The sequence below is a fragment of the Stegodyphus dumicola genome, chromosome 11 (assembly GCF_044657685.1).
Source record: "Stegodyphus dumicola isolate Sdum_Otavi_A_Nest chromosome 11, ASM4465768v1".
NCBI classification, from domain to species: Eukaryota; Metazoa; Arthropoda; class Arachnida; order Araneae; family Eresidae; genus Stegodyphus; species Stegodyphus dumicola.
In genome coordinates, this window is record NC_140778.1 from 56,676,190 (window position 1) to 56,701,531 (window position 25,342).

Here is a 25,342-nt window from a genome sequence, read left to right on the forward strand (position 1 = left end):
GAGTGGTCCAGGACCTGGCTACGGTGAAAGATAACATATCACGGACTGTACGGGAGATTCCAGCAGACATGTTACTTTCTGCTGATGTGCATACTGTGCACAAAATGCAATATGTAGTCCACAACAGCGGTAGCCACACTGAACCTTATTTGAATGCAAAGTAAAATGTAATTTCCGTATTGATTTGCATTTGTTAACACTATTTTCTATTACACAGCGGCAAATATTCCCTTAGCGGTGACTTTTGGAACTAAATTTTTTTTCGGGAATCCTTCGTTCCCGTCTTGCTTAATCTTCCTACAAAATGTGGCGTCATTCTCGCAAATAGATCTCGCTACAGAACACTATGAGCACTGTCAGTTTAATTATGGCCACGCGTTATATATATGCCTAGGAGCCAAAACAATAGGATCACCTACTCAATAACGCAACTGTGGACCTTTGGCTTGCGAAATAGCTGAAAGTCGCTTTGGCATGGCTGTGTTGAACTCTGAGCTGCCGCTGCATGATACGCCAAATGTATTAAATCCTTATGCTCCTCGAACCATGCCAGCACAATTCGAGCCTTTTGACATAGGGCGTTGTCTTGCGGGAAGATTCCATTTTCATTTGCGAAGACAAACGCCAAAGGGATTATCTCTTCTATCGACAGTCCCTGCCAGACTAGTCTCGTTTAGCTACAAAAAAGATGTTGCACCTACGTGGGAGTTTTTCAAACCTCACCGAAAATGTCAAGGAGTTCTGTCCCGGGTAGAGTCAACCTATCGCACGAAAGTTCTGCTTCTGAAGGATACCCCCCGGGGACCGACGTAGAGAACTCTGCAAAGGTACTGGCTAGGATCTGTACCTAGGCAGTTTCGGCCACGGGGTATAAAATTTATGAACTTGGTGGTTCTGAAGGCCCTGGGAAAGGTCACTATTGGCCGGCATAGGGGTCTGGCATGTTCTGAGCGGTGTGGATCTGTAGCTGGGGAGTTTCTCCCCCCCCCCGGTTTGCTGGGTAACGGCCCTCTGCGACGGGCTCGCCCATGTGACTGCCAGGTAGCAATTGACGACCAGTGCTGCCTGGAGATTTTTCCAGGTGGTGCGCCGCTCCTCTGGAGGGGTAATAGTGGAGGTTGAACCTCCACGAAGTGCCGAAAGGGAGAGTGGACCTGCAATGTGTTTAAGTTCACGAGGCAGGACAGCCAAATTTACCTTCTGAAGGATCACGTGAACTCAATCTGAGAGATAATCGATTAGTGTTTGGCGTTCAAGTTTTTGTAGTAAGTGAAAATGGTAACCTAACTACGTGTGTTTCCTAAAAATGTGCGGGTTCTGATAATTGTCGGTTTCGACGTCCAGTCCCGCGTAGCCGAAGCGTAATGCGATCGGGACATAAGGGTGCAAGCGGTCCTCAGTGGTGTTCAGATATTCCCGCAAGTTTTATGGTCTGTTCTACCACAACTAAGAGCGCCCATGAGAACGTCACCTAATAATGCTGCTACCACCAGACCTGCTGTACAGAAGAGGATAGTATTCGCCTGGAAGACGACTATCGACGTGATAAATGAGAATTCGTGATTCATCAGAGTACTTAACCATGTTAGGGAAGAAAGGTGCTGAAAAGGTCGCTTGCATTTTATGGAAACGATTTTCTGCTTAAATTTTTCTCGCTGCATAATCGTTTCCGCTTAAATCGTCTGATATTGTTTCAATTTAATTAGAAAATAAAACAGGAGATTTATTTTGGAAATGGTTCCTAAAACTCACAAATATGTCGAAAATTCAGTAAAAAAAAGAATATTCTTATTAATAAATCGTAAAGCTGTGTAAAAATTGATGATACTGCGTTTCAAAGAAATGTATACTGCGCCAAAAGAATGGGATAGTTGTATATCAAAACATCTTCATTAAAAATTGTAAAATTCAGGAAAACCTAAAATACAAAATACAGTTAAAAAGCAGTTAAAAGGAACATTTTTTTTATAATTAAAATTAGATTTGGAAATAACTAATGGGCTAAACTCTTCTTTCCCCCCCCCTCACAAAGGAAACATTTATGAACAAATTAAAAAATATTTGAAATACATTTTTTTAAAATTTCGCTCACTAAACATTTATCAAAACATAACAAACAATAATAATAATAATATCATAAATGAAAAAAACTTCAGCTTTATATTTCCCTCCTTCCAACCTGCCTTCGTGGTGTAACGGGCTGCACACTTGGCGCGTATTCGAAAGGTCCAGGTTTGAGTTCCCGCGAGGGTATTGCTCGTTCTTTACGTCTCTCGAATTTAAAATAAACTAATGTCTTTACAGTGGCGTCCGAACTGAAAGGTGGTGGATGATGATTCTTCACCACCAGGATTTGGCGACTACGTCCCCTAATGCCCAGTCGCCCTTTGAAAGAGGGAGTATATGAAGTATTTTCTCCCTCCTTCCGACATGCCTTCGTGGTGCAACGGTTGGCCCACTCGGAGCTTATTCGAGAGGTCTAGGCTCGAGTCCTGGTGAGAGCTTTGATCATTTTTCTTGTCTCCCGTATCAAAAATCCTAATCACTCTACAATTTTCTATCTGAAACTAAAGTTGAATACTTGAAAAAGACTTTTGCTGATAACACTTTGTAATTTAAGTTTATCGACAGCTAAATTTTAAATTCTTAGCCTGGCATTTCTTTCAAATAAATCTAACATTTTAATTAGTCAGTCAATAATTTAATTTAAATTAAAAATAAACAAATGATGAAATTTTCTAAGTTTTCCGGAAAACTTTTCTGTGTGATACAAAAGCTGAGAATAAATAATGAAAACCAGTTTCTTTCTCTTATTTACTAAATTTTTTTTCACGCATAAATAAAAATAATTACAGTTGTAGTTGTTATTTTAAGTGTTGTAGCCATGGAGAGAAAATTACTCAAAATTATCGCTGATTGTAGATGATCTTCGGTCAGTCTGATTATTTTCTTATCAACTTTCAATTGCAGAGAAAAGCTGTTAAAGTTTTTCCAAACAAAGCTATCATTGTTAGTACAAGAATTCGTAAATCCTCGAATAAGATTTATTAGCCCAGCGGCGCAATTTACACAGAAGGGCTATTAATTTCGTTTTGGCATTTTGCGTTGGTTCACTATGAAAGTCTGAGTCACTTTCAAACCGTTGCCACCAAATATTAGAGCCCTGCATTATATTTAAAGAAATTAAATAATGAAGGATTCGCATGTATGTAAGCATGTTTTTCACGCTGTGAAAAACCAGCGGTACCTAGATACACCAAATTTTGAATAACGTAGTACTCCATTCGAATATGGGCATCTGGATGCAAAAATTTGGAATTTGTTTTATTACCTATTTTATATTTTGTAAAGCTTTAGAGAATTTTTGATTAACAAACTCAACGATTTCAAAGTGAGCAATGGCAACACTATACGAAAAAAATCTGGTGTGTACACCACGTGACTTCCTTGTACGGAATATTAAATTATAAGCATTTTTTCTTGCATTTTGTTTAAACTTATTGAATTTAATTATATCTACTTCGCCGACAGCGCATAAACCACAATAGAATAAGTGCATTCTTTAAAATTCACTCTATTTGTTTACTATAGCGACACTCTGGCGCTAGGTTCACTTAACAGTATTATATTTCGTTCATATTATAACTCAGAATGCACAAAATTTGTATCATCTCAAGAATTTTCTAATCGTTGCCACATGTTCTATTCAAGTACTATAATAAAGCTAGAACGATGTATGAAAGAAATTAAGCAAACAAAACAGAAAACAAACAGTTTTTCACAGACGATTGAGTATTTCTCATTCAATTAATTCAGTTCTCACTTCGCGACAAGGCAAAAATACATAAAAACTCAAAATATCTGTATTAAAAATTACGAAGTAAATCTTAAATGCTTATTTCCTCGAAAAAATTCGAGAAAGGATTAAGCATGATTTAAATAATAAATGAAGGCGTCATCTTTGTTGTTGCGAAGCTAAGTTTCTCTAGATTGGCAACAAATCCGCTATCCTGCTGTTTCAAATGTAAACAAGCAATGGCCGCCATCAAAAACATTATTAGGCTTAGCCGCACTTAAACAACTTTTTTAAATTGTTGATAATTCTAAAAATATTGCATACAGATTTACTAAAGGCATAAAAACCTTAACCGGAAGATAAGAACAACATAATTCAATCATTTTTAAAGAAAATAATGTACAATTTACAAACATATAAGAGTAAAGAAACTGAGATCACTGAACCGGGTAACAGAGTGGATATATATATAAATATATTTATATACGTTTGGCACGGCCGATTGCAACCAAAATACGAGGTGCACATCTACATGTTATAGCAGCCCTATATACAAAATTTCAACGGTCTGAGGCTACTCGTTTTTGAGTTATACGAGATACGTACGTACATACGTTCGTACAGACGCCACGAAAATTTCTCTTCAGAATTCATTTTAAAGCAATTTTATAATTTCTTTTTGGAGGAAAAGAGTGTTTTATTCTGTCCTTACGTACAGATATCACGGAAATACATCGTTAAATTGCATTTGAAAGAGGTCAGAATGGGATATTTTCGTTGAAATATGCTGCCTGTAACTTTTCGCGATTACAATACTTCCTTTTTACTTAGTACAAGGAAGTAAAAAAGGGGATTTTTTATCTCCAGCGCGCGAGACTGAATGTCAAAAATTCTAAATATATGCTCTTTTTTAATTATTTTGTGATACTGCTGTTAAACTGAATTTTATGGTTTAAGTGCAACAGAAATGATACTTAATTAATAAAGGTAACGCAAAAAAAGTTAAAGAAACGCCCTTTTGGGCGTAATATAAATATAGTTTTTTCGTATTTATTTATTTAACATTTTAAATTAATTACCTCCATTTACAGAAGTAGTTAGGATTTGAGTATCCCTGCACCCCGGAAGTGCCGTCGTCCTTCAAAAGTACTTGGATGTAGTAGTAGGCGGTAATGTAGGCGAGACTGTTTGTCATATACTATGTTTTTCTAAAATAGTGCGTTAAATGAAGGATGAGAGGCTTGTAAAAAAAAAAAAAAAAAAAAAAAAAAAATGGGGGAAATGATTTAATTAAAATTCACGAGTCGAATGTAATATGCGCATTTGAAAGGGTTGGTTTCAGTTGAGTGGGCTGGGATAATATTCTGCATTGCTAAATTAGGAACGAAATGGTCGCTTTTCCTTGAGAAAGGTTAGATCAAGGTTAAGATTTTGAGGGGGAGGGGAAAGTAGTATTTGATGTAATATGTGTTTTGAAAGCGTAAACATCCTGTAAGCGCACAAGGCGAGACTTGTGAAACTTTCACTTGATCATTACATTTCGAAGCGGTGAGGTTGGTGCTATCATCCTCCATAAGGATTACAATGGAAGCTCGTAATGGTGAGTGAAACGTAAGGTTTTTTTTTTGTGTTATTGTTCTTTTATTGTTAAATACTTTCTGCGATAAATGTTAAGCATAAAATTATAATTAAAATTAGTTTATTTTAGAACGCAAACGTAGATGTGTTGACACGTTGGGGGATGTGCAGCCGTCGGAAGATCTTATTTTAAACCTTGTTCCCGAGGAAGGCGAAACCTCCCGCAAAAAACTCAAAAAAATTAAAATATACATTGGAAAAAATGTTTCAATAGAAACTTGTGACTTCAAAAATTTCAATTATGTTTCATTTGTAAGGGTGTATCCCGAAACCGCCGCCACCCCCAAAAGATTTAATATAAATATGAATTGTATTGATCGTATAATCGAAGCTTTGGGGGTGATTAAGAGCCACTGTATGTAAAATTAAAAAAAAAAAAAGATATCAAAATGCTAATTTTGCTGGAAAGCGGTAGTGGAAGTTAGTAAATTAATATGAATTTTATATAATATTGTAAACAAAAAAGTTCCATTATTTATTTATTATTTTTTTCAAATGATGAATTTTATTCAGTTAGCGCAAGCCCACCGAGGCTATTTGCGCACTTTAAGAACAACATTCGATGCTTCTCAGAAAGATCCGTATGAGATATTCAGAACGGCACGCCCTGCCATATACAACATTTTAAATACTAGATCGAGTTTAAGACTCAGGATTTTAATATGTTTGAAAATATGTTTTGAGAAACTGGGGAAAGATGAAAAAGAAATTAATCAGTGTTTTTATTTTTGTTCTCATTGCGAAAGGATTTTATCCTCTAACCAAATCTACGAAAGCATTGACAGATGCTTTAAAAAGATTTTAAATTTGATAGATAATTTTGTGCGTAATGGAAGCGGGTGGAAAATAAAAAAGTTAGAGTACCTTGACTTACACGTTGGAAACTATCGGGAAATTCGCGGTGGTTGTAAAAACATCGCTTTACCGACGGGATTAAAAAATAGAAAAGCGTTGTTAAATATCAAATGTGGTGACGACAATTGTTTTTTATATTCTGTTGCCGCAAGTGTTTTTCCGAAATCCACTAGAAATCCTCAGAAGGCTTACTTGTATAAAAAGGATATATCACGTTTTAAATTAGGATCCCTCAAATTTCCCTTAGCGTTAGGCGATGTAAAAATGTTTGAAAACCTGAACGATGTATCCATAAACGTGTATGGATATGAGGAAAATGAAATATTACCTTTGCAATTAAGTGAAAAGCGAAATGCGACAAAAACAGTAGATTTGCTATATTTTCAAAAACATTTCTTTTGTATTCGAAATTTTAATCGTCTATTACACGCAAACGAAAAACGAGTAAATTTTTTTTGTAAAACTTGTTTAAGTGGGTTTCAGAGAAGGGAAACGTTAGAGTATCACAAAACTCTTTGCAATGAAAACAAACCGCAGAAAGTTAGCATTCCTAAAAACACACTTCTTAAATTTACAAATTTAATGAAAATGCATTATCATCCTTTTTGTGTCTTTACCAATTTTGAATGCCTCACGCGCAAGATTCAAACTGCGTTTCCTTCTCCGCAACAGAGTCATACTACCCCAATTGAACAGCATATTCCTATTAGTTATACCCTAATAGTTACTGACGTGGAAGACAAGATTATTTTTCATGAATATTTTTGCGGAGAGAATGTAATGGAACATTTTTTCACAACGTTGAGCGAAATCAAATCTAAAATTTTGCAAAAGATGAAAGAGTGTTTACCGATGCAGGAGACGTCGGAAAAAAGTTACGATTCAAATATATGTCATATATGTTTGAATCCTTTCTTAGAAGGCGATGTTCGGGTCAGAGATCACTGCCACTGGAGTGATGGGCATGTGAGAGGTCTTGCACATCGCTCCTGTAATTTGAATTTTAAAGTGTCAAACTACATTCCGGTGGTAATTCATAATTTCAGGAATTATGATAGTCACCTGTTACTAAAACACATGCCGAAAATGTATGCAAATAAAGTTAACATTATTCCGGTGAATTTGGAAAAATTCACCATGTTTACACTAGATGAAATGAAATTTATTGATTCGTTTCAATTTTTAGATGCGTCTTTGGACACTTTGGTGTCGAATTTGAAAACGTCACAACATGAATTTAAATTGTTTAATGCATTTTTTGAGAAAAATCCCCAACGAGAATTGTTATTGCGGAAAGGCGTATTTCCTTACTCATATTTTGCGTCAACATCGGTGTTGGATGAAACTTCGCTTCCACCGCAGAGCGCGTTTAATAATGTATTACAAGGAGAAGCAGTTTCCGACGAAGATTATGTACATGCCACACACGTGTTTCATTCGTTTGGATGTAACACTTTTGCCGATTACTTAGAGTTATATCAAAATACAGATGTTATTTTGCTAGCCGAAGTATTTTTATCCTTCAGACGCACCGCTCTAAAATATTATCAGTTGGATCCTGTACATTTTATAACGGCTGCCGAATTAACGTGGAATGCCGGACTGAAAGCGTCTAAAATTGAATTAGAGCTTCTAGGAGATGTGAATCAATACATTTGGTTTGAAAACCAAATGCGAGGAGGTATTTGTTTTCTGGGTAGACGTTATGCTCTTGCAAATAATCCTTATATCCCCGAGAGTTATAAACCCGATTTACCACACACCTATATCTTAGCCTTAGACGCAAATAATCTATACGGGTGTGTAATGAGCCAGCACCTGCCATTGGGAGGTTTTTACTGGTTAAAGGAAAATGAGGTGGAGGCGTTTGATATTTTGTCTTGTGTTGAAGACGGTGATGTGGGGTATATTATCGAATCCGATCTGTTATATCCCTCCCATCTGCATGACCAACACAATGATTTACCGCTAGCACCGGAACATTTTGAACTCACTTTTGACATGCTATCGCCTTATGCCAAAACCCTGAGCAAAAAATTTCAGTTAGAGACGACACTTCCATGCAAAAAATTATTACCCAATTTTTTTGAAAAAAAAAATTACATCGCTCATTATTTAAATCTAAAGTTTTACGTAGAACAGGGTTTAATAATTAAGAAAATTCATAGAATTTTAGCTTTCAAACAACGAGCGTGGCTTAAAGAATACATTGCTTTCAATAATATGAAAAGACAAAATGCGTCTAGCGAATTTGAAAAATCTTTCTTTAAAAAGATGAATAACGCTTTCTATGGAAAAACCTGTCAAAATGTTAGGAAACGTATTCGCGTACAGGGCGTTTTTAGTGAGGAACAATGCCAAAAAAAATTAAACAGTCCTCTGCTGGAATATTTTGAAATAATTAATGAAAATTTTTCAGTTTTCAAAATGAAAAATCCAAATTTGTGTCTAGATAAACCGATTTATATAGGTTTCAGCGTTTTAGAATTAGCGAAGTTGCACATGTATAAATTATTCTATTCCCATTTTAAACACTTTTACAGAGAAAAATGCGAGTTGTTATACACAGATACAGATTCTTTGTATCTCTATATAACAACTGAAGATGTATATAGTGATTTAAAAACGAATTTTTTAAATATTTTGGATTGCAGTAATTTCGAACCCAATCATATAATGTTTAATGAAGAGAACCGTGGAAAACTGGGATTTCTGAAAAGTGAGACACTCACCCCCATATCGGAATTTGTGGGTTTGAAATGCAAAATGTACGCATTTCGTTTCGGTGATACTGTTAAAAAGACCGCGAAAGGAATCAAAAGGAGCGCGCTCAAAAACATTGGATTTGAAACGTATAAAAACGTTTTCGAAAATGCTTCCCTGATTAGGAATTCTCAATATTCAATCATTTCAAAAAAGCACGAACTGCAAACGATTTTTCAAAATAAAGCTAGCCTCTCGGGATATTATGACAAAAAATATTTGTTAGATGATGGAATTCAATCTTTGTCTTATGGTCACTATAACACGCGTGAAGAAGACATGAATTAAAAAAAAATGATGGAACTTTTTTGTAACATTTTATTGTAGAGTGTGACATTGTATTTTTGCAACTTATATTTTTTTATGCTAATGATCGACAAAAAACAAAAATGTGTTTCCCTCCCATAGAATACCCAGAAGATATGGCTTTATTTCAACCAATTTCTTTGCAAGATATGTGTATTCAAACTATTTTATCTTCGATATTATGTATAGCTGAACTGTATAATGTAGAACTGAATATTCCTCGTATGATTTTAAGAGATATAATAGAGAAAGGTCGATTCTGGATTGATTTTGAAAGTAGTTTCTCCTTAGAGAACAGAGATGTATTTTGGGATGAAAGTTTAACTCTCTATGAAAGAATTCGATTTAATAAGTGGATTTCTAAACAATTTATTGCACGGTTTTTCTTTGATGATGATGTTATATTTCTTTTACACCTAAAGATTGCACATATCACATTTGTAAAACATGTAATTGTTCAAAATAATGAGTCTAATATTTATTTGAATAGCTGCAACAAGTGTTTAGAATTGTGGTTACGATGTCAAACAGACACTACCAGAACGAAATGTAAAATTTTCAGAAAATTCAATCATTTCTTATGTTATAATGAAAGGGATACCCTTTCTTATATGCGAAATGAAGATAACTGGTGTGAGATATGTAAGCAAAGTCCTCTGTATTTCATTTGCGACGAGAATTCATGTTGCATTTCTTTTGGAAACTTGATACACGAATGTCCCCGAATTAACCATGATCACTGTTATAATAATTGCTATGGAGGTTATGTAGAAAACTTTTCTTTTAACTGTCAAATATGAACAAAAATACTGATACATTATGGCAATATTCTGATTAATCATTTTTATTTTATAAACACCCTGAAATTTTTGTTTATATGTAATGATTCCATTTATGTTTGTAACAATGTGAAATGTACTTTTTGTTTTATTTGATTACTTATTGTATTATCAATATAACATCTCACATGGTGTAATGAAGATAATGGGTTAGTTTCTATATAAATTTACAACGAAAAATCGTTTTGATTTCTTTAAATGTTCATTTTAATTTCTGATACTTATATGCGAAATGAAGATAATTGGTGTGAGATATGTAAGCAAAGTTCTCTTTATTTCATTTGCGACAGGAATTTATGTTGCATTTCTTTTGTAAACTTGATACACGAATGTCTCGCGAATTAACCATGATGACTGTTATAATAATTGTTATGGAGGTTATGTAGAAAACTTTTCTTTTAACTGTCGAATATGAATAAAAATACTGACACATTAAGGCAATATTCTGATTTATCATTTTTATTTTATAAACACCCCCTCCATGTATGTTTCGACGAAAAAGAGGGGGGGAGGGAAAGAAATTTTTGTTGATATTTAATGATTCCATTTATGTTTGTAATAATGTGAAATGTACTTTTTGTTTCATTTGATTACTTATTGTATTATCAATATAACATCTCACATGGTATAATGAAAATAATGGGTTAGTTCCCATATTGGATTTACATCGAAAAATCGTTTTGATTTTTTTTAAATGTTCATTTTAATTTTTGATACCTTTATATATTTTACAACAGTAATATGTTTTTTGTTTCATTTGATTTTTTCATTGTATCATGCATACAAGAATGATTATTTTGTATTAAGCTTCTGTAATCCTTTAGAAAAAAAATAAAAAAAATGGACCTTATCCAAGAGGTCCGGTTTTAGTATCTTCTTGGAGGAATTTACATTTTATTAATTTCTTCAAGGCAGATGCTTTTACCGGAAAACAAAACAGTGGAATAGAAAAAGGTAGCTCATAAATAAGTGTAAAAATGTATTATTTATCTATATATCTGATATTTTTTTTCAGAGACAAAAAAAATTGCATTTGAAAGAAAAAAATCCTTTTTATTGATTAAATTGTTTGTGTTACACACAAGTGCGATGTAATTCTCGCACAATAGCATCATCATTCAGAATAACAAAGTAAGCAATTTTAATTACATAGCTTTCATCTCTTATACATTCACTTTCATATTCAGTTTTTTTCGAAGAAACACAATCCAACATGCTATTATATAATTTACTACATGCCGAAAAAAGAGCTATTTGTTCATTTTGAATGTATAAGTAGCAATATCCATATTGTTGTTGTGGTTGATGGTCAGCTTTATGAATATGCTTGACCACTTCGGCATTCTTCAAAATTTTCAGGTAATGACGATTTCCTTTCCCGCTAGTGTTTTCATCGTAAAGAGCATTACGAATGCAGTCGCTTAGGTTTTTAAAGAAAAAATGATTAATTTTTTCAACGTGTACTTCTTCAACAGGACTGTTTTCGGAGTTTCCAGTGTGCAAATAGCCGTAACGTTCCATCGTCGACTTCTGAAGCGTTAGTGATGTTTTGCAGGAATAACACGCATATTTATCAAAGACACACAATTTTGTTTCTTGGCATGAAAAGCATGACAACAGCGGCGAGGTTTGAATTTTTTTTTTAAAAATTCCCTAATAAAAATTTCATTTTTTTTCTTATCTTTCGTGCAGAGGTCCTTCAAAGAGTACCCTCTTACCATACAAAATAAAAAATAAAGAGCAAATTTTCCGCAGGATGTACTGGTATCATCTTGAAAGCATATTTTATTATAAAATGTTTTGTTAGCGTTGGTCATTAAAAAGTTTAAAATATTTTTGTTAGATGGAGCAAGACCATAACTGTCGAAGTAATATGCCGTGCTGTTTTTCTTAAAATATATCGAAATCCAGTGGCTCCCAGGTAAAGTATGCGGATCCGAATTCACTATAAATGAGGAGTAATGTCTCTTTCGTAAGGGTATGAAATCGGAAGGATATACACCTCCAAATGTTTTTTTGATTCGACTGTCGCCACAGGCATATTGACACAGAGTTAAAGTATCCATTACCGCCTTTGTTCGAAATGAATATTTCTGTATATGCTTTTAAACACTTCTTCGTACACTTGATGTTTCTTTGATGGGAAAATTTCAATAATTTTTTCGGCAAAAGCGAGAAAGAATGCAATGCGCAGGTTCGCTATTTTATTGGAAAACATCATATCGCCTATACTTCGAATTACCTCCTCGCCTGCACCCGCCTCCTTAGCTAGTTCGATAATTTCATTTCCGTATATCTGCAAAACTTCGTCCATGATTTTTAATAATCTGTCGTGACTCCGCGTGACTTGTCTATTTCAATTATGTTCCTGTATTCAGCATAGACTATCAGGGTAAATGTTTCTGGCAAGGCCGCTGCAAATTTGATATCAATGGCTATGTTTCCGCTCTTATTTATGCTTACGTGGCTTTCATTAGATGCCATATCTGGAGTCAAATCAACGGCATATAGTGTATACCCATCTTTGTATTCATCAAAGGAGATATTAATGTTGGGGCTTCAATGATATCGATTTAAATCTGTAAAGATGCTTAAATAACTTCGCCCATAAAATGTTTTTTCGAAATTGGGCTGATAGGGTTTGGAAGGTATCATCTGTCCCCCATTTAATATGCATAGGTAGTTTAGGTTATAGTGATGAAATTTAAAAGGATTTCTGTTGATGCTTCCATTATAGGCGGCATTAGATACAAAACCTAGAATGAGACGTGTGGGTAGCTGACCAATAAAAGCGTTTGCTATAGTTGTCGATTGCAAACCGCTCGATATTGCAAAACTTTTTATGTCAATCCTACGAATGGGCATCTTAATAACTCCTTTTTCTAAAGCCTTTTCGTGTGCTATTAGGATGGAGGGAGCCACGCTGACTTTTCTCACGTATAGTTTTGCTAGCTGAATTCTAATTTTATAATTGTCGTTTGCCGACATCAAAGTGAAAACATCTTTATGCCTTTCCAGTTTAATGCGTACATTAACCCCGTTGACTAACAATTTCGGTTGAGTGGCCAAATCGAAGTGCAATGGTCCCACGAGGTCGAGGCTTTGGCTAAGCTTGCAACGATTTGCACGCGTTGTGTAACCTTCGTTTTCGTCTCCCGCAACATCATGCTTAGATGCAGTATCTTTTGCAAATAAGCCAGCACTCAGTAGATTATCTTGACCTGATTTGGAATAGAACAACAAACTTTCCAAAAGGGCTCTATAAGAATAATTCACTTGTGACGAAACCTGTTTATCATTTAAAAATATTGAACAGTCGGAAAACAATGTGTTTAAAATATAATTAACAGGTGCCACCCCGTCGGCGTCGGTGAGATTGGTATCGTTTTTTTTTTTCGTTATTTTAAGTCGTGTGTGTAGTATCGTATGCGCCAAATCCAAATAGTGTTCACCATTACCGCTAATGTAAAATTCTATGGGCGTCTTATCAGACAATGAAGATACGGGGTGGATTTCCACGAAGGAAGAGGAATCGATGCCCAGTTGTACGGCGACACCATTAAAGAGATCCAATTCGCTCTTAAGGCATATGACCCCCTGAGTTTCCATTACTATTAATCTTTATGTAAAAATATCTGCTTTTGTCTTACAACGCTTGCTCTTTGATTGACGATTTTTCCTCTTGCGCTTTCTTTTTATACCTTCTCCCCTCTGTAATTTTTCAAAAATATCACTTTTTATTTTATTAGAGGTCTCACGTAACCTGCTCCGAGCAGAGTCCTTAAATGACGATCCCGCTGCAACATCTGACAAGACGTTCTTTCCTGTTTGCATCAACTGTTTGCCCAAATAACGACCGGCTCTAAGTGCCAACGGCGTAATGTATCGGCGCAAATCTCCAAAAAACCCATAACCTCGTTGGTGAGGTATACCTTGAAAGTAAACACCACCGCCACCACCAACTTGAGCACAATAATAGGATTCGCACTCTTTCTGATTTAAGTGCATTTCTCTAAGGATGTTTTAAGAAAGTGAGAGGAAAGCTTGAAAAATCTTCAATTTATATAGTTTTCTTACGGCGAAAAGACAGGACTACAAATGTTTTTCCTCCCGTAAAGGTAATTTTTTTCCCGCTACTCGTTCTCAGTTCTATTTCTATCGTTTCCACATAGTGCTTTCGCAAAGGAAAATATATAGTTTTTTCATAATGCTTCACAATTTGATCATTTTTTTCATTCACGCAGGGAATAACCCTTAGCAGCGGAACATGCACATCTCCAACGTGATGTGATTCGATTAAATCGCTGTACACAAAAATTTCTGTAATGCCCCCGTCCAGTTCTAAAGGATAGTCGCTTATATATTTTCCGCTCTTGAAATGGGTGTTGACGAATCCCAGCATGTCTGCCAGCCCTTTCCCAAATGCCAGCTCCGATTCTGGAGGAACTTCTAAAAACACTTTTGAATTCGCTAATTGTCTTAAATGTACGTGTTGAAATTCGCGAAATAAAGTTTCCGGTGATTTATATACGCCTGCGCTGACATGCAAATGTAAAGTTTCTTTTTCAGTCATAGTTACTTCGGGATATCCTTTAATTAAAAGTTCCACAGCTTCCCCCTCCTCCACAGTTAGGGGCAAAAGCACAGGAAACTTTCGCGTTTGCGAAATTATAAGGTTTTCGCGGACGCCGAGTATCCTTAAAAGGGAGGATGCTCTTTCTTGAGTAATATGCAGCTCTGTGTTTTCTGACACCTTTATTTCTAGTTGGGACTTCGTCTGATCGTAGGTGAAAGTGACAAAATTTTCCAATTTAAGATCTTGGATATTTTTTGCTACGTCGCCAAAGAGACCCCTAGATACATCTGCTTTTATTAAGGTTAACGGAATCAAATGCAGTTTCGTGCTAGAAGGGCTCCTATTTATGATTGAAAATAACTGATCTTTGTTTTCAGCTATTGATCTGAATCTCATCACTTGAGATTTTTTAATAATAGTATCTTCATCTGGTAAGTAAAACATCTGTAACATTTTAGGAGCTTTTCTTTTAGAAATGTGTACTTCGAAACCATTTGCAAGAACCCAGCGAATACTCCTCCCTTCATGTTCTAGAACGAATTTCACAGCGTCCTCTCTACCGAGAATGGTACTAATTTTATCATTCAGTTTTGATAAAAATTCCTCTAGAGAAACATCTGCGTTTACCGAAACTAAAACGCCATAATTAAATGATAAAGTATTTAATAGGAATGCTTTTCTCCACATTCCTAGTTATTACATAGTCATTATTATACTCTCCCACATTATACCAATTTCGTGGAATAAAAATTTCAGTTAGACCTACTTCCCAAGAATCGTTCAATAACAGAGGAGAGGCGAGTTTTGTTCGATAAGATGATTGATTGTTTAGAGGGAAATACTGCATGCTCGCATTGCTGGGTAGAGTAACGTAGAATTCGTCTGTCATTTCATCCATGACGCTTTCACCCACGAATTAAACCGTCGATCAAAGCCTTTCCACTTGACGAAATATTCTTTCTTAGCACCGACACCTCTCGTTTGCTGAATTTTTTCCACTCTCCAGAAATCGTGAGAACTCTTTAATACTTTTTGTATCTCTTGTTCGTAAAACCTTCCTTTCAGAACTGTTCCTTTTAAATCTTTAAGCAGATATGTCGGAGGACTCGAAGGATATCTCTTATATATGACAAAAACCTCATCTGTCCAACTGGGCAAATAACCTTTGCGAAATGCTCGCCTTGTTTTAGAAATCCTCACCTGGTCGTTTACCTCAAATTTGTATCTCGGTTTTATGCTATAGCCATACAGTTTTTCAAAAATTTCACTTTCTAGTTCCGGCTTCACGTCGGCAGGTGCATAACCAGTACTACGATGAATACTCAAATTATAGCTTTTCAAAACTGATTTCAAGACATGCACATACCTGTAGGAATTGGTGTAAGTAAATATTCGATAGAGTTTAGATTTTAACGTTCGATTAAATCGCTCTACAACACTCGCCTTGTATTCGCTGTTAGAGGCATAATGATGTATTCCATGTCTTCTAAAATAGTCACAAACTTTTTTATTAAAAAATTCTTTTCCCTCATCTGTTTGTAAATTCACCACAAAATTTGTCTCCTTAAATAGCTTCTTAAATCCTTCGAGTACAGAATCTGCACTCTTCGATTTTAAAGGAAGGGCATACCCGCGTTTAGAAAACACATCAATTGCTGTTAATAAATATTTTACACCATCGTTATATTTAGAGAGCTTAGACAAATCAATCAAATCGCATTGCATTAATTCTCCAATGCCGAAAGACAACACCTTCCGTCGTTTGAAATTAAAGCGAACTGGTTTATGTAACGTATAAGCATCCTGTTTCATTAACCATCGAAGCGTCGTTTTCAACGCAAGTTGTGCGGCACGAGCCAATCTTACCACTCCGCCATACGAAGCGGAGTTTTCTACATCGTAATAGATATTTTCTAAAATTGCGTCGGCATCGTTTAAAGCTCCTCCCATTCCTCTTTATAAGGTGCTTGACTTTGGGATCTCCCTCTTCTTTCCTGCTGTACTTTATATCTCTGCTGTTTTCTTTTTGTTTGATGATCGAAGTCTTTCACATTTGATGGGGGCCATCGAAAGACATTTTCCTCGCCGCTCGAGGATTTATTTTCCGTGAGGGGGTAGTGCGATGAGGTATCTCTCATGCGAGACGAAACATTCTGATTCCCTATCCATGAGCGCGGTATATTAATTTCTTCGATAGCCTTTAGAAATACATCGAAATGCCTTGGCTCTTGAGCATTTTTTATATTTCTCATTAGGTAATTAAAGAAATCCACCATACTGGATCCCTGAATCGTTTTACCGTCAAGAATAATTTCTCCGCGATCGTTCCATGAATAAAGCCTCGATTTTAATTTTTCGGCGACCAGAGGCACCAATCTAGAAAATTTCTGGGGTGTTGATAGAATAATATCCCTAATAACAGGATCTTCCACTTGCTGGAATCCCTTCTCTTCTTTAGTTTCTTTCGCTTCATTCGCAAGGCTCACACGTATAGGTTCTGGTAGTGCGTGCACTGTTCTGTGATACCGCGTGATTAGTTGCCCCAACAACTTTGCTTTCATGTCGTCGGGTAATTTTGCTCTTTCTAATAACGTGTCTATGTCATCTTCCAATCTCAATTCTGGCTTCTGAAGATGATAAGACGATACCAATTCTTCGGGTATGAGAGCCACTCTTTTGGCCATTGTAGCCCAAAATTGGGATTAAGAATTTTTTTTACAGTCGTTTGCTAATAACTGGTCCTAAAATACCACCCAAGGCAGATATTATTGCCGGAGCAATCAATGGTAAAAAGCCTCCCGATTGGTTGACTAAATTTTTTTTTTTCTTTTGTATGCTTTCGTGTTTTTTAGATAGCAACCTTAAGAGATTCTTATATTTTTTCAGCTTACGTACATTAACGGGGATATTTCCATTCAAAATATTTAAACAAACTTCGCAGAGAGATAAAATTTGATCCTTATTTGCAGTCTGTAACAAAGCACGTTTCTGCGATGGGTGGGAATGAGCTAATATTCGCAAGAAATGATACTGCTTTTTCAAATTCTTCTTCGTCATTTCGGACGAAATAACCACAGTATTCCGTCTTTATCTGGAAACAGATTTTCGCGCATCCGATACTCCTCCGATGTTTGAGGGTGTAAGTCAATAACTAAATAACCAAAGGGTTTCGTTGTTGCTTTTATATAAGCATCCGTCAAAAAATGCCAGTTCTGAGGATATAACTGTCGTCCTAAGCAACTAACTTGGGAGACATCTCTTGCATTTTTAAACAAAATGATATAATGCGCATTAAGACTAATGTCGCGCATAACTTTTAAACGAGGGAATAAGTTTTGTAATATCACTATAACGCTGACTTCACAATGGTGTGAGGCGGCAGTAAAAAGATCGGCAATTTTCTCATTTAGTCGATGCATCAGGTCATCGACCACTATCAAATCCCCTTTTTCGTATCTATCCGGAAGACCTTGAATGAATTCAATGTCTGGTTCTTCCCAAAACCAAGGTGAGGAATACGAATAACACCATTTTACTTTTCTGATAGGGGCTTCATATATTCGATTTCGTATCATTTCGCGTACCAACGAAGTTTTACCTGATTGACTCGGGCCAATAACCAAACAGGAACTTGGATGTTTGAATTTTAACATCGTTGATAAATTTCTTTTTTTTTTCTTTAACAAAAATATATTTACATTCATCCAACCGTTTCCGATATCCGAGGACTCAAATGTCTATACATTTTGTCTGCAAAAACTGCATAGTTTCATAAATTCCCCCCTCATCATTTGTACGCCAATTATATCGGCTTTCAACATATCGATATCTTTCCAAAAATAACGTATATCATAAACTGTTTTATTCTCTTTTACACATACATGCAAAAACAATTTTCGACCAATATAAACCGATTCCTTACAAGTAGAATTTCTTAAATCCACTTTCCCTTCACCCCATTCACAATTCCTCATTAATTCTCCGAAAAATATTCCTACGACGACTATTGTTATTGCCAAAAATAAAACGAAATTTATAATAAAAATACTCCATTTTGTTGCACTCATCTTGCATCTACTACTCTTAATTCTCACTTTCAACTCCCTTTTTATACTAAATATTTCCAAAAAGAAAAAAAAAAAAAAAAGAAAAACGAAAATGCACAAGCGAACTCAAGACAACGAACCCAATGAATGACCTGACGTTTTATGGGTTACTGCTGGTCGTCTCCGACCCCCCGCCGTCCAAAGAAGGTTAAAAAAACTACCAAAAAGAAAAGAAGAAGATACTACTTTTAAGAAAATCGAAGGCGTTTTATGAATGGTGTACGAGGGGGACAAGCATTCACAACGTCGCTGCTGTCCTTCACTTACACCATCCAAAAAAACGTTAAAAATACTACAAAAAAGCACTCACAGCTGGTGGCTATCAAACAAAAGAAACCTACCGAACGACAACAAACATGTTCCAAAAGTCAACAACCGAGAGGTCAGTCTCTAACTAAAGCAATCCCATTTTAGAAAAACATAGTATATGACAAACAGTCTCGCCTACATTACCGCCTACTACTACATCCAAGTACTTTTGAAGGACGACGGCACTTCCGGGGTGCAGGGATACTCAAATCCTAACTACTTACAGATTTTGTGGCACTTTATTCATGTTCGTTTTTAATGATAAAGAAAATAATATGAAACCGAACGAAATAAGACAATCTTAAAATATTTGTAACATAGTATTTGTGACAAATACATAATTGAAAATCTTCAAAGGCAGCTTAAAATTCCTTTAGGGGACCACATGCGTCTCGCAGGCCTCCTATCTAAAACCACTGAGATATAATCCTTTATTATGTCCCGCACCTGAGTATTGCCATTTGGCAAAGCGTAAGATATTTAACTTCCAAATGTTATCTTTCTGTTAATGAGTGACAAGTCATTCAAAAGCAATAAAAGCAGTATATAAAAATATCATTTCTAGTATTTAATTTCATTGATTTAACTAAAACTACATTTATATCTTGAGATATATGATTGAAATATTAAATATTTTTATGGAAACACACTTAGATGGTCGGATAAGAATAATTATACGCTTATTTTCTTTTTTATGATAACTTTTTTAGAAGGCTGGTTGCTCGAGTAATTAGTTTTGAACGAAATAATATAGCAAATACACAGACTTTTTTCCCCCCCTCAATCTGAAAGGTTTCAGATTTTAGCGGTGATCCAAAAGGGTTTGTTAAGGTTTTTTAGGCTCTCTCTGAGTTCCCAACAGTCTGTTGTTACACTCATTTTTTTTTTTTTTTTTTTTTTTTTTTTTTTTTTTTTTTTTTTTGTCCTTTTAGCTTTATTATTAGAAGCATCATTTTTTTGCACTTGAGCCATAGCTATACATCACTTGAGCCAATTCAACTGCAAAATTACAAAAATTTTTAACAGCAGCATAGCGATGTACGTTTAGAATTTCCGATGCAGTGCTGGCATACATTTTTCTGATTTTTCAGTCTTTTCGCAGTTTAGCATGTCAATGTTCCGTTTCCTTACTAAGATGGCTTTGGAAACCTTTTTTTAATTCTTTTTATTATTAACATTTTGTGTATCACCCATTAAATGTCATGTTACGCCACATAAAATTCGATTCAATAGTAAAATCACAAAATATTTAAAAACAACATATCTTTAGAATTTCCGATACACAGTCTCGTGCGCTGGAGATAACAATGTTTTTATTTTCGTACAGTGTTGCTATTGCTGGCTTTGAAAGCATTGAGTTGGTTACTTAAAAATTCGTTTACGTTTTCTAAAATTCGAAAGAGATAATAAACCAAATTCGAAGTTCAATATTTCGTGCTTCCAGGTGCTCATGTTTGGGTGGAGGACTACGTTATTCAAACTTTGATGGCTCTAGGCACCGTTGTTTTTACTTCCTTCTAGGAAGTAAAAAGGAAGTATTGTAATCGCGAAAAGTTTCAGGCAGCATATTTCAACGAAAATATCCATTTTGACCGCTATCGAATGCAATTTAACGATGTTTTTGTGTGATATCTGTACGTAAGGACAGAATAAAAGACTCGTTTCCTCCAAAAAAATTATAAAACTGCTCTAAAATTAATTCTGAAGGGAAATTTTCGTGGCGTCTGTACGAACGTACGTACATACGTATGTACGAAAGTATCTCGCATAACTCAAAAACGAGTACCCTCAGAACGTTGAAATTTTGTATATAGGACTGCTATAGCATGTAGATGTGCACCTCGTATTTTGGTTGCAATCGGCCGCACCAAACGTATATAAATAATATTTATATATATATCCAGTTTGTTACCCGGCTCAGTGATCTCAGTTTCTTTACTCTTATATATTTGTAAATTGTACATTTTTTGCTTTAAAGTGATAGAATTATGTTGTTTTTATCTTCCGGTTAAGGTTTTTATGCCTTTAGTAATTCTGTGTGCAATATTTTTAGAATTATCAACAATTTTAAAGTTGTTTAAGTGCCGCTAAGCCTTTTTCTAATGGCGGCCATTGATTGTTTACATCTGAAACAGCAGACTAGTGGATTTGTTGCCAATCTAGAGAAACGTAACTTCCCAACAACAAAGATAACGCCTTCATTTATTATTGCGAATTAAATCATGCCTAATGCTTTCTGGAATTTTTTCCAGGAAATAAGTGTTTAAGATTTACTTAATTTTTAATAATTAGTAATTTTTAAAACAGATATTTTGAACATTTATGTATTTTTGTCTTGTCGCGAAGTCAGAACTGAATTAATTGAATGAGAAATACTCAATCGTCTGTAAAAAACTGTTTCTTTTTTATTTTGTTTGCTTAATTTATTTTATACATCTTTCTAGCTTTATTATAGTATTTGAAAAGAACATGTGGCAACGATTAGATAATTCTTTAAATGATATAAATTTTGTGCATCCTGAGTTATAATATGATATATTGGTAGAGGCTGTTAATGGTCGATTGCCTCTTACTAAGTGATAAGACATAGATATAGACATAGACATAGTTATAATATGAACGAAATATAATACTGTTAAGTGAACCTAGTGCCAGAGTGTCGCTATGTTAAACAAATAGAGTGAATTTTAAAGAATGCCTTTATTCTATCGTGGTTTATGCGCTGTCGGCGAAGTAGATTTAATAAAATCCAATAAGTTTAAACGAAATGCAAGAAACAAATGCGTATAATTTAATATTCCGTACAAGGAAGTCATGTGGTGTACACATCAGATTTTTTCTACATATATTCACACAGATTTTTCATTATTTAATTTCTTTAAACGTAATACATGGCGATAATATTTGTTGGCAAAAATTTGTTGGCAAGAATACTAGTTTGTTGTGATTCAAAGCAAAATGCCATTTCGAGATTAACGTTACACTCGGGGCTGATGTCTTTCTGGGTTAAAAAATACATATATAGCAACTAAGAATTTTCTGTCGGGAATTATAAATGCAGTTTTTAAATATTTTGTGATTTTGCTGTTGAAATTTTGTGGCGTAAGCGCGAAGAAAGCGATGTTAATAATAAAGCTAAAAAGACAAACAAACAAACAAAAAATAAATATGCTAATTAGGAGAGAGTCTAAGAATAGATTGGTAACTAACGATGTTCCGCGAGAGACTAAAAACACTTTAACAAATCCTTCTGTGCGACGTCTAAAAATCTGGATCTTTTCAAATTGTTTTTCTTTTTATTATTGTTATTATTTTTGAATATCCATCTATCTGCCTAAGGAAAAAAAGAGAGGATTTCTGAGACCCGCCGTTACAAAATACATTTCATGCTTTATTACAAATTAAATTTTACCTGTGATATTCACTGGGTCCAAAACATCTACCTTTTCACTTTTCTTTAATTCTGTGTCAATAATCTCACGGCTAACATCATCTGCTTTTAATACATCCGATGCATAGATGAATGTTGACGAAAGAAAAATTGAAACAACAATTATGTCCAATATTTTCGAAGTCATTTTCTTTAAGATCACAGAAAAACTATTTTTCTTTCATTAATTTCAAAGTTCTTAATTACATTTACTACTTTGAAAACATCAGAGGAATAAGAAAATTTTATTGTACTTTCGGGTAGCATTGATTTACGATTAGATTTGAGGAAGGTTTTACACACTTTGCGTAACGAAATATAGATAATTATAAGCTTTTCAGTATGTGCCTCGATACATCTATATCATTTATCACAAATGAGATAACGTCAGAAAGAATTTATTTTGGAACTTCTCAATTGCATATTCAGAGCACAATAGCATCCAAATTGGCTGATCTATAATTCGGTAACGTATTGCAGATTGCTGTAATAATTAAGTTTATCATAACATTTTGATATGAGTAACGTATTGCTGTTTACTACGAAAACTTTCTTCAATCCATGTAATACATGACCATGATTAAATGGCGTAATACGAGTAACAGTAAATAATATCTCTTAGATGTAATGAAAGTAATATTGGACCTTTGAGTGAAACAATATATATATAAATTTAACAAATATTCTGTATTCGTATAAAGCTAACATACATTTAAAATTTAATTAAGAAATTTTAATTGCAAAAATAAAAAATAAAAATAAAATTAATTATTGCTGCGAACTGATTTACAGTACCATTTAAATTCTAAGAATATATGTAAATTAAGTGCCCGTATCTCAAACCAATGTTTTTATATTTATATGTTAAGTTGTGCAATTTTTCCTTTAAAGCGACTGAATTATGTTCTTATATTCCGATTAAATTTTTTATTTATTTATTAATTCAACATCCATTTGTTGCAGAATTAGCAAACATTTAAAAGTTAAACTAGTGCTAACCCTAACGAGGCCGTCTCTTTGCACCGTTAGGACAAAAAGTAAACTTTCAATTTTGTGCATCGAAAAATCCTACAAACCCTAATTTTAATTGCAGAAATTGTTTTTCAACTGTGTTTTACCCTATCTCATGTCTTATATTTTTCTCTATTTTGCTAATTTTTACTTCCTTGTACGAAGTGAAAAGGAAGTATTGTAATCGCGAAAAGTTCCAGGCAGCATATTTCAACAAAAATATCCATTTTGACCGCTATCGAATGCAATTTAACGATGTTTTTGCGTGCTATCTGTACGTAAGGACAGAATAAAAGACTCGTTTCCTCCAAAAAAATTATAAAACTGCTTTAAAATGAATTCTGAAGAGAATTTTTCGGGGCGTCTGTACGAACGTACGTACGTACGTACGTATCTCACATAACTTAAAAACGAGTAGCCTCAGAACGTGGAAATTTTGTATATAGGACTACTATAACATGTAGATGTGCACCTCGTATTTTGGTTGCAATCGGCCGCCCCAAACGTATATAAATATATTTATATATATATCCACTCTGTTACCCGGCTCAGTGATCTCAGTTTCTTTACTCTTATATGATTGTAAATTGTACATCTTTTGCTTTAAAAATGATGGAATTATGTTGTTCTTATCTTCCGGTTAAAGTTTTTACGCCTTTAGTAAATCTATATGCAATATTTTTAGAATTATCAACAATTTTAAAGTTGTTAAAGCGCCACTAAGCCTAATAATTTTTTTTATGGTGGCCATTGCTTGTTTACATTTGAAACAGCAGGATAGTGAACCTGCAGCCAATCTAGAGAAACTTAGCTTCGGAACAACAAAGATAACGCCTTCATTTATTATTGCGAATTAAATCATGCCAAATCATTTCTGGAATTTTTCGAGGAAATAAGTGTTTAAGATTTACTTCGTCATTTTTAATACAGATATTTTGAGTTTTTATATATTTTTGCCTTGTCGCGAAGTGAGAACTGAATTAATTGAATGAGAAGTACTCAATCGTCTGTGAAAAACTGTTTCTTTTTTGTTTTGTTTGCTTAATTTCTTTTATACATCGTTCTAGCTTTATTATAGTATTTGAACAGAACATGTGGCAACGATTAGATAGTTCTTTAAATCATATAAATTTTGTGCATTCTGAGTTATAATATGAATGAAATATAATACTGTTAAGTGAACCTAGCGCCAGAGTGTCTTATTCTATTGTGGTTTATGCGCTGTCGGCGAAGTAGATTTAATTCAATCCAATACGTTTAAATGAAATGCAAGAAAAAGTGCGTATAATTTAATATTCCGTACAAGGAAGTCATATGGTGTACACATCAGATTTTTATGTAGATGCTTTGAGTTTTTATGCATTTTTGCCTTGCTGCGAAGTGAGAAATCAATTGATCGGATGAGAAGTATATCTCTGATGAAATTTGAGAAAATAAGTTTAAACGAAAAATGTGTATAATTTAACAGGCCGTACAAGGACGCCACGTAAAAGGTAACCATATTAATAAATCAACAAAGCTTTTGTTGTACGTTGATGTTCAAGGTTGTAGTTGAAGCGTAAAACTGAGAAGTGCCGATTGAGTTTGATAAACTTTTTTGCATTGTGTATGACAAATGCCATAGATAACTTTGGCAGCGATAAACACCAAGGCTTCTTTGTTACTAAAACAAATGCCTCATTTAGATTTGTTAACTCGATCGAATGTGAAAAG

The 25,342-nt window shown here is 34.5% G+C and overlaps 1 protein-coding gene across 6 annotated transcripts in view; it reads right to left on the reverse strand.

Annotated features, from left to right (window-relative positions):
• LOC118191531 (uncharacterized) overlaps positions 1–25,342 on the reverse strand; it is a 187,992-nt gene that overhangs the window by 127,517 nt on the left and 35,133 nt on the right. The window contains exon 1 of one of the 6 annotated variants that reach the window (XM_085826728.1): positions 22,601–22,928. The exons of 4 other annotated variants lie outside the window; for them this stretch is intronic. In XM_085826728.1, coding sequence (XP_085682854.1) covers positions 22,601–22,766 — 166 coding nt within the window. In that variant the 5' untranslated portion in view covers positions 22,767–22,928. Of the gene's footprint in view, positions 1–22,600; positions 22,929–25,342 lie in introns of those variants that run through there. One more of the 6 variants, XM_085826730.1, reaches the window with a different exon arrangement.